This window comes from Macrobrachium rosenbergii, chromosome 42 (assembly GCF_040412425.1).
Source record: "Macrobrachium rosenbergii isolate ZJJX-2024 chromosome 42, ASM4041242v1, whole genome shotgun sequence".
Classification (NCBI taxonomy): domain Eukaryota; kingdom Metazoa; phylum Arthropoda; class Malacostraca; order Decapoda; family Palaemonidae; genus Macrobrachium; species Macrobrachium rosenbergii.
In genome coordinates, this window is record NC_089782.1 from 4734069 (window position 1) to 4744068 (window position 10000).

At 35.7% G+C, this 10000-nt stretch overlaps 2 protein-coding genes across 2 annotated transcripts in view; both read right to left on the minus strand.

Annotated features, from left to right (window-relative positions):
* Positions 1 to 848: 848 nt before the first annotated feature.
* On the minus strand, positions 849 to 3288 carry LOC136827604 (uncharacterized). Its single transcript, XM_067085080.1, has 2 exons — positions 2828 to 3288; positions 849 to 2159 (listed from the first exon to the last, which is right to left on the minus strand). The coding sequence occupies exons 1-2, from the start codon at positions 3011 to 3013 to the stop codon at positions 1077 to 1079; spliced, it is 1269 nt and encodes a 422-aa protein (XP_066941181.1). The 5' UTR covers positions 3014 to 3288; the 3' UTR covers positions 849 to 1076.
* A 3923-nt stretch (positions 3289 to 7211) lies between these two features.
* The window catches only part of LOC136827605 (uncharacterized), a 3216-nt gene continuing 427 nt past the window's right edge, over positions 7212 to 10000 (minus strand). Inside the window, exons 1-2 of the mRNA XM_067085081.1 lie at positions 9950 to 10000; positions 7212 to 8787 (exon numbers count right to left, since the gene is read on the minus strand). The exon at positions 9950 to 10000 is cut by the window's right edge and continues 427 nt beyond it. Of these exons, the coding sequence (XP_066941182.1) occupies positions 7342 to 8787; positions 9950 to 10000 (1497 nt within the window). The 3' untranslated portion in view covers positions 7212 to 7341. The remainder of the gene's footprint in view (positions 8788 to 9949) is intronic.

Below are 10000 nucleotides of genomic sequence, written 5' to 3' on the forward strand. Positions count from 1 at the left end.
TATATATATATATATATATATATATTTTTATATATGCTTTACACTGCATAATACTCTGAGATAGAGAGAGAGAGAGAGAGAGAGAGAGAGAGAGAGAGAGTCGTGTACACAACTTGCGATTTTGTTTAGAATGCTGCCTTAGCCTGCTTAGATTTTTTTATATACAATTGTTTAGGCTTATATATCCTGTGTTTACACATCATTTGTGGAGGTAATTGGAAAATTTTGATCTGACAAACGACAGCATCCACATTCATGATGCTTTATGGCTCCGTATAGGATAATTTCATTATCTTTCAAGCAATGAGATTTTTTGGTATTATGTGTACTGTTGATAATGCCACTCTTTAATGACTTTTGTGTTAGTTCTGTATTAATACAAAACGTCGGGATATTTGCATATTTACAAATGCCAGTCAGTAGTAAGGCCCTTTACCAAAACAAACTGCCTTTTTTGTTTGCGGAAGGTAGTGTCCTGAATTAGTAGAACAAATAAGATGATAATCGATGATGGATTTTTAGCATGAAATCCAAGGTAAATGAGCGTTCATTCGAGAGCACGAATGCTACTCACTTTGAGGTAGTTATTGGAAGACAGTAAGTCCTTTGTTTTGTAGGTTTTAGTTATGTCTTGGCTAATTTTTTTCTTTTTTTCGGGAAGATAATAAATGCAACATCCCTTTCGTTATCATTATTAAAATTATTTTCTTAAGAATCTCTTACACTTTTGTTTTGCCTAAATAATAGTCGGAATAAGTATAAAATTTCTGATATAATTTGTTATTTCCATATTATTACTACTCGTCCTTTTATGTTTACTTTGAGGAGTGGATATGATAAGCTCATGCTTTCAGTGTTTTTATAAAATATATTTAAGTGGAAAATATTGTATATATGAAATAGATGTTCATAAATTACAGTGAAATAAATTGAAATCATTCGAAGATATCACTCGCTGGGGATGAAAATTTCATATTATCACAGTAGATGTCATAGTTCTTCTACAAGCCTATATTATAGCTTTGCTTTGGCACCGTTCATATGAGGTAAACTAGGGTTCCTGCTGTTTCTGTTGATCAGGCGGATTCAAAGTTGTCACTTTTTGCGGAAAGGTATTTGTTGCCCCTTCCACTGACATACTCGTGCAGTGCGTGATGAGAGGAAGAAGGCATCATTGTCCCATATTTTTGGTAGATTTCATGGCAGTTCATCCTCATCGATTCCAAACTTTGACACAAATGGCCGAGCTCTTGGTTTTTCTCCCTTTCTGTGTGCTCCATAGCCCTCAGCAGCCGGCTGTTCTCCTTTTTTCCTCTGCTTTGTTCTTTCGACCGAATGCTGGCCAGCTGTCTCTGGTGGTGCTGCCTCTCTTCTGCAGTGGAAAGGAACTTTCGAGGCTTTCGATGTTGACCAGGGAGACGCTTCATCGGGGCGTCCTCTAGCGAGAGGCTTTGATGTAGTTGTTGCTTCGTATGCCGGTGACCTGGAGAAGACGAAGGGGCTAAGGAACTACCTTCCAAACGAACGGTATCTGCCAAGAGATGGACTTCCTGCCGTCCAAGAAAGGTTTCTCTGTTGCTCGAAGAGGTGGGTACAGCAGCCGTGTCTTGTAAATGTGGGGAGTCGTATCCAAGGGGCACTGCTTTCAACACAAGATAACCTTTGGGAGTTTTCAGTCTAAAATATTTGCCCTTGGAACTGGGAGAAGACTTGACATCAAGGCATGTAACTGCACTCATTCTGGCATTACTTTCTACGTTTGGAAAGGGAAATTCTCCGTTGTCTGCGTTATCCTCGTGAGTATAAGCTGCATCCAACGAATGACCTGCCTCTTTGTAGAGGGAAAATGTCCCACCGGAAGTGCTGTGGTCTGGAGTATAGGTTTTTGTTGCTGAATCATATGTGGACCAAAGAACACTTTCTTGACTGCTGTCTCCGTCATGATTCCATGCGCCTGGTGTAGAGGTCCAGTCGGCCGTATCTCCATATGTGCCACAATTGAGACTGAAGTCTTGTGATTCCTGTAAATAGGGAGAGTCTTCGTGACTGAAATATTTGGTCAGCTGACCGGATGATACAAGATGATCATTCAACTGCAGTCCCTCCAAAACTTGGTCATTCACATTCAGTCCTCGATCACTATCGTCCAACTGCAAGTTCTGTTACAAAGTCACAAAGAAGAACATTTAGTTCTCTTAACATCTGTTATCGTCTATGATATTAGTCTCTCAGTATTGAGCGATTAGTCTCTGAGTATTGAAAGGGAAGCTAAGTTACACATGTGCGATGATAATGACTGCATTAGATTTAAGAAAGCGTTATATATAATATACATACATATATATATATATATATATATATATATATATATATATATATATATATATATATATATATGTGTGTGTGTGTGTGTGTGTGTGTGTGTGTGTGTGTGTGTGTGTGTGTGTGTGTGTCCAAAATGTTAGTGCGTGTCCCTTACCAAAGTGCATTTATTGAAAGTGGAGCAAGTTTTAAAAACTAATATTTTAAAAAGAATTATTTTCTCTTATTCTCTTTCAAAAATATATTTTATCAAGAACTTTGAGTTTTCTCTTTGTAGCCAAATTTTGATCAAGTGCAACGACCTCCTGTTTTTGAGAGACTAACTGAAACAAAAACTTTTCTAAAGAATCTTGTTTCAGCACATGCGGAGCTTTTATTGTGGAATTATTTTAAAGCTTTTATATGTATCATAAACTTATATCAAATTTCAGATTCGGGTCTCAGAAATGGAAAATAAATAATCAGAAAATAGTGACATTGAAAAAAGAAGAAGGGAGGCTTTTACCATGATTTCATTGTCCTTCGAAGGGCATGTTAATGCAGGCAGGAAGGCCATCTGGCCTCTTCTTTCCCTCTCTTCGTCTTCCCAGAGGCTGGCCGCCATGAGATCCAGATTGAAGTTGGTTGGTGAGCTGCAGCTCTTCCTCGACGTCCCTAGGTGAGAGTCCCGCGCAGGCGGACAGTAAGTCATTCTCTAAATCTTGCAAGTCGAATCTGCTCAAGGCCCCCGAGGAACTTCCCACCGGCATTTGTGTTCCGTTGTCCGCTGACGGGAATGAGTCGCTGTTTCCTTCTGACATGGCTGGCGTCTCTGGACGTATCATTCGGTCGTATCAAAACACTCGTTTCTTCTGACTAGATTTTGTCGCTTCGCCCAGGGCTTTTAGAAAGCTCGGCTAATTATTGCTCATAAGGAGCGACTTTCACTGGACTTCTGTGCTCCTACAGTATGGGATTGTTCATGATGTAAATTGAACGAAAAATACGTTATATATACTTTTCATCGATGTTCAGGTTCTTAACCAGTAATGCTCCTGGAATATTCTTGCCTGCAAAACGTTCGCCACTACCGGAAGCGTTCCGTTCGTATTGTCCGCATACGTTTTCTGTGGTATAATTCCATTCATGCTTTTGCACACACACGCCACATTAGAATTTTGTTACTAATATCTTAATCTCTGACACATTCACACACACGCACATTCATGCATATATATATATATATATATATATATATATATATATATATATATATATATATATATATATATATATATATAATATAAGTTACATACGTATCTGGTAAAAATGACCAGTAGAATCTATATGTGCATATATGTGTATACATATGAAAAAAAATACGTACATACATACATACAAAAATACATACATACATACATACATACATACATACATATAAAATATATACTGTAACAAATAAATATATATATATATATATATATATATATATATATATATATATATATATATATATATATATATACATATATACAGTATAATATATATATATATATATATATATATATATATATATATATATATATATATATATACACACACATATACAGTGTAATATATATATATACAATATATATATATATATATATATATATATATATATATATATATATATATATATATATATATATATATATACAGTATATATATATATATATGCATACACATATATGCACATATAAATTAGAATCCACTGGTCACCTTTTACCAGATACGTATGTAACTTTTAATAACCACAGTGCCCTGTTAACGGCTCGATTTACAAAGGAATATCAGGCACACGTGATAGGTTCAAAGAAAAATCATCTGCTTGTGAGATGTTGAGCAGGTTGGTTTCCCTGTCTGCGACGGGAAGGCCTTTACTGACTCTGTGTCTGACCTCAACCCTAAGCATTTTTGATGTTCTTGCAAGTGGGTCCAGGTTCGAACTTGGGCTAGGATCGGCGTATGGGGACACTTCTTAAAACCCTTGGCACCTGTATTGATGTCAACACAGAATTCTATGTCAGGAATTAGTCTTTTGCTTGGGTCCCACATTTTGTAGAGAAGGGCATGGATCTACCAGCCGCCTACCAAAAATTCTTCCTGAGAATCGGAAGGCTAAAATCTTCGAGCCATTCTCAGGGAACATGAACACATATATATATATATATATACACATATATACATATACATATGTTTTGCACAAAAGGAACATACAATGATTGCATTATGTACTTTTTACTTTCAGTCCTATACTAAAACACACACCTACTGAAGCACGAACAATCGCGCAATCATTTGCCAATTTTTCTGAGAACAATTTCTTTCAGTTGTGCGCTAGATATTTGAAAATATTTCTTTATCCCTGACCTTTATGACCGAACCCAAGAGTCACCATTTTTATTATGCGAAACCACTGATTTTTTTGTTGTAATCTAAACACGTTTGCCGTTGTCCAAGTTGGCGAGTTCATTATCCTATTTCTCTTAAGGTTGAATGAAATGTATTAAATTTTCAGTTTACCCTTTGGCCTTGTATGGGTAAATGTATTAGACATTGCAGGTTTCTCTTCTAGGGTCGGTATTCATTTGGGTAGGAAACCTCTGTACATGTGCCATAGGCTCTCTCTGATTTTCGTACTCTCTCTCGCCTTCTATCCATCCATCCATCTATCTATCTATCTATCTATCTATCTATCTTTTTATCTGTCTGTATGTATCCAGTTCACTATACCTTTGCAATATCTTACAACCCATTGGAATTATGCTTCCCCTTCGGTATAGGTTTTCATAAGGTATAGTGAAGTAGGTATATATATGTATGTATGTGTATATATATGTATATATATATATGTGTGTATAATTATGTATGTATGTATATGTGTATATATATATATATATATATATATATATATATATAATTGTGTGTGTGTGTGTATATATGTGTGTATATATATGTATATATATATATGGATATATATATATATATATATATATATATATATATATATATATATATATATATATATATATATGATTGTATACAAGGGGACAACAGGACACATTTGGATACTGGTCCATTGTTTTTGTCATTTTTCCGTGAGCAGTCAGGTGCCTGCAATAATTATAGTTTTTCATTCTGAGGAGAATCTCATTCCACTGTTGACACTAGATGTTGATGCCTCCTCGCTGATGGAACTGGACTTAGTACTGTGGAGCTGACTGTGGGTTGCTTGATGGGCAAAGTTACTCTTGAAGCTTTACTTTTTTATTGGTTCTTTGACGAAATGACCAACTCGGAGAGTCAACCAATTCTATTGGCTTTTTCAGCCTCTTCATTTCAAGAGCTTACAGTTATGGTGGTATTCACCTGCACCAGGGTTACGAGCAGATAGTTTATCCGTCTACACAAGTGTTCATATTGTCGTACATACGTGGTATTGTGTTCTCATTTGGCCTATTGATTCATCAGCAGTCCGAGACCATTGAACTTTGACCCAGTTTCATTTGGTCAAGTTGAAGGTCAGGCAGACTTTATGGATTTTTTTTTTCATGTTAATTAAGTTGATATACGTCTTATTGGGATTCGCATGTAAAGCCAAGGTCATTTTATCATATTCAGAGTCACTCAGATTTTCTGTTTTCTACAGTAAAATCTTTTAATGTTAGTAGAACTTTCGTTTCTGCCGGGATAGGCTTATAACCTAGTCTTCGAGTTACGAAACAGAAACACGCATTGTCAGCTGTTCTGCTAATGCTAAAGTGAAAAATTTGTTAGTCATTATGACGGCCTTTTGTGTAGCAGCCCAGTGATTTGGACGGTTTAACGTCTCTCTCTCTCTCTCTCTCTCTCTCTCTCTCTAATAAGGAGAAAAATACGAGACGAAACTGTTTCTCTTTCGGCCTTCAGTGTAATGTTTCAGGTGTCGAATAGTGAGTCAGAGGAAGAAGGCAAAACGGGATATGGACGTGATCTCTCCCCTTCTATGAGTTGTATGAGTTGTGTGGTAGTTGAGATGTTTTATGGTATATTTCAGGAAAATAACCTCGTGACCATTTGCAAGGACATTTCGATTTGGTCGGGGCCTCACCGTTGTTGTCATTGTCATCGCGATATTTTGATGGACGCACAAACGGCCACACCGCAGGTGTGCTCGAGCGCCTACCGCTTCCATCGTGACATTTGGAGAAGAACTGCCGTTGTCGAAGGAGACAACCAACGTCCAAATGTTTTCACGCGACCAAATATTGTAGTTTTGGACAGATTACACAATAAATTGTTCATTGAATTATTTTCGGACCTAATTGCTTTAATCGTTTACACTTATCGTGTAGAATCTGTTACTCAAACTCGGAAACGAATTTTACACAATTTAAGCTTATTTCATTGCTCTTAAATGTTGTTATAGATGGAATGATTGCCATGCAATAACAGCGTATGATTAACCAGCTGCTTTGTGGTGTGCAGTCTCTGGTCTTATCCTAAGTTTTTATACGCTACTCATACACACATTTATATTATATATACATACACACACACACACACACACACACACACACACACACACATATATATATATATATATATATATATATATATATATATATATATATATATATGTATGTATATATATGTATGTGTGTATATATGTATATATATTTATGTGTATGTGTGTATATATATATATAATTTTTGCATTTTATGGAAAGAACAATTAATACAGATTTATTCTTTATTACAAATATATAAACAAAATAAATATGATATATATGGTAATTCTATATATTCTATATAAATAGTTTTAGTAAAAGTATTTGCAACCAAACAACAACTTATGACATCAGCAAAATTGGTCAAACCTTCACATCTTTCTAACGTTTCTCTTGTATGTTTATTCGCAACTCAGTAGTTTTGTACATTTTTGTTATTTAATTTAAGGTTTGCAGTCGCTTAATTGAAGTATTATATTCCTGCAAGTAGCGTCAGTGAGGTCCTTGATTACCTGTTGTCAGGCGCAATATATTTGTCCAGTTCTTCCCAGGTGGAAGGAGGCATCTGTTCCCTGTATTGTTGATATATAGCGTGGCAGTTCAGCCTCATCGATTCAAGACTGTGACACACTTCGTTCAGCTGATGATTTATTTCTGTTTGTTCTTGCTCTTGACGTCTGAGCGTCGTGTTGTTGTCTTCCCTTTTCTTCATGTAATCCCTAGATCGAACCTTAGCTAATTCTCTCTGGTGCAGCAGCTTTGCCTCGCCCGACGGAAGAAAGAGGCGGGGACTTCGATGTTGGCGAGGGAGGCGTGTCCTTTGAGGAGATTCTCTGAGGCCTTGCGTTGTCTGCTTCGGGGAGGGATCTCCCAACGAAGGATCTGGTGATCTTCCTTCCAGACGTACGTATTTTTTCAGTAAATGAACCTCTGGAGAGCTAGGAATTGCTCCGGTTATACAGGGTGTTACACTCGAGAGATGAGAGTCTTGTGGCGATGCTGAGGTGTCAACTTGGAAAGGACCAGCTTTCAGTACCAAATAACCACTGGGCGTTTGCACCCTGAAATATCTAGGTTTTTGACTTCTACTCGATGCTGAACGATGTGGGTCCTGTGCCAATTTACTCCCTGAAAAGGAGGGATCTGAGTTTTCAGAGGAGATTCCAGTTTCATTTTCTGCACCTGTGTCGTTCGTTGCATAAGGCATTTTAGATGTCAGAAAACCATTCGCAGCTGCATTGGGCGTTTCTGCCGTCACGGCGCCATTTGCTGTCTCCCATGGGAGAGCGCCATTCTCAATAGAAGTCACCCCTTCTGCCACGGCCTCTGTTATGACATTCAACGTTGCAGATGTATTCCCTGGATACAGAATTTCGGGTGTGATAGCTTCATCCACTGTGTAAGGCATTTGGGGTGACAGATTATCGTCTGCTGAATAATGCATTTCAAGTGTCAAGACTCCATTGGCTGCATAATGTGTGTTGGATGCCAAAGCCTCATTAAAGGCATCAGGAGTTACAGCATGAAGGAAGGAATCATCGCTAGAGGTGGAGTGGTATTCGGTGAAAGCGTTTGTTAGGTGGTCGGATTTCCATTGAATGTGAGGCTGCGGACTCACTCCTCCGTCGTCATACCATTGCGTAGACTCGGAACGCGCACCTAAACAAGCTTCCTTCACATTGTGGGTTGTTTGCGAACTGTGTGAATCTTGCAAGTAAAGCCCTTGTGAATCTTGGACGGGAAATGTTTCACAGTCTTGGAAGAGGATTGTTTGTGTTTGTTTCAAGAAATTTTCTTGTGAGCCTTCGAGAGAAGTTACGGTTGAGTCTTGTGATTCTAGCAGAGAAGTCTCTTCCCAGTCTCGTAAAGGGATTTCCATTGAGTCTTGTGTTTGAACAGTAAAGTTTTCTTGTGCCTCCTTTAGTACTTCGTTCATGCTCTTCATGTCCCAGTTCTGGAAAGGTCAAGAAAAGTAGGATTAAACAAGATGTTTTCTTGAAAGTCAAACCAACCAGCACTAAACACCATTCAGGACTATCTATCTTAAACTGGAAAATGAATGCAAATCTCCCCAGAGCACTCTGGTTGACATTGCGTAGCTAAAATACAGGAAGTAAACTCAGTGAAGTAAATCATCGATTTCGAGTCGAGTGCTTCAGACTGTTTTCATTGTTTTGCTGCAGAAAATATTTTATGTTGTTTAGCGGATTAACTAAAACTAAGACATTTTTACCAAGTTGCTTAATGTATTTATGCTATTAAAGTCATTTACAGAAGCATTTAAGGATGGGTATGAGCTTTTCAGCTGGTACAAATATTGAATGTAAAGGCATAGACTTAAAAACCTTGCCAGTCAGTGGACTCATGACTTATAATTCCTCTGGGCTGATGGTATTTCCAAGGGAAAGTACATATGATATCAGGGGATATTTCTAGATTAATATTTAAAATTAGAAAAAATTCACGTGCAAATTGATGACATATATAATATATAAGTGTATAAGTATATATATATATATATATATATATATATATATATATATATATATATATATATATATAGATAGATAGATAGATAGATAGATAGATATGCATATAAATGTACACATATAATATATATGTCTGTATATATATATAAATTATATATATATATATATATATATATATATATATATATATATATATATATATATATATATATATATATATATATATATATATATATATGTGTGTGTGTATTTATATATAGATATATTTGTATATATGGATATATATATATATATTTGTATATATATATATATATATATATATATATATATATACATAAATATATATGTATATAAATATATATATATATATATATATATATATATATATATATATATATATATATATATATATATATATATATATATATATATATATATATATATATATGTCATCAATTCACTCGTGAATGTTTTGTAATTATAATAATAATATATATATATATATATATATATATATATATATATATATATATATATATATATATATATATATACACACACACACAGTATATATTAGAGAGAGGGAGAGAGGAGAAAGCGCTCTGAATAAAAAGAGGCGATTCTTACTATGATGTCGTTGTCTTGGGAAGGACGATTGAAAGTGGGCGTTGCATGTGA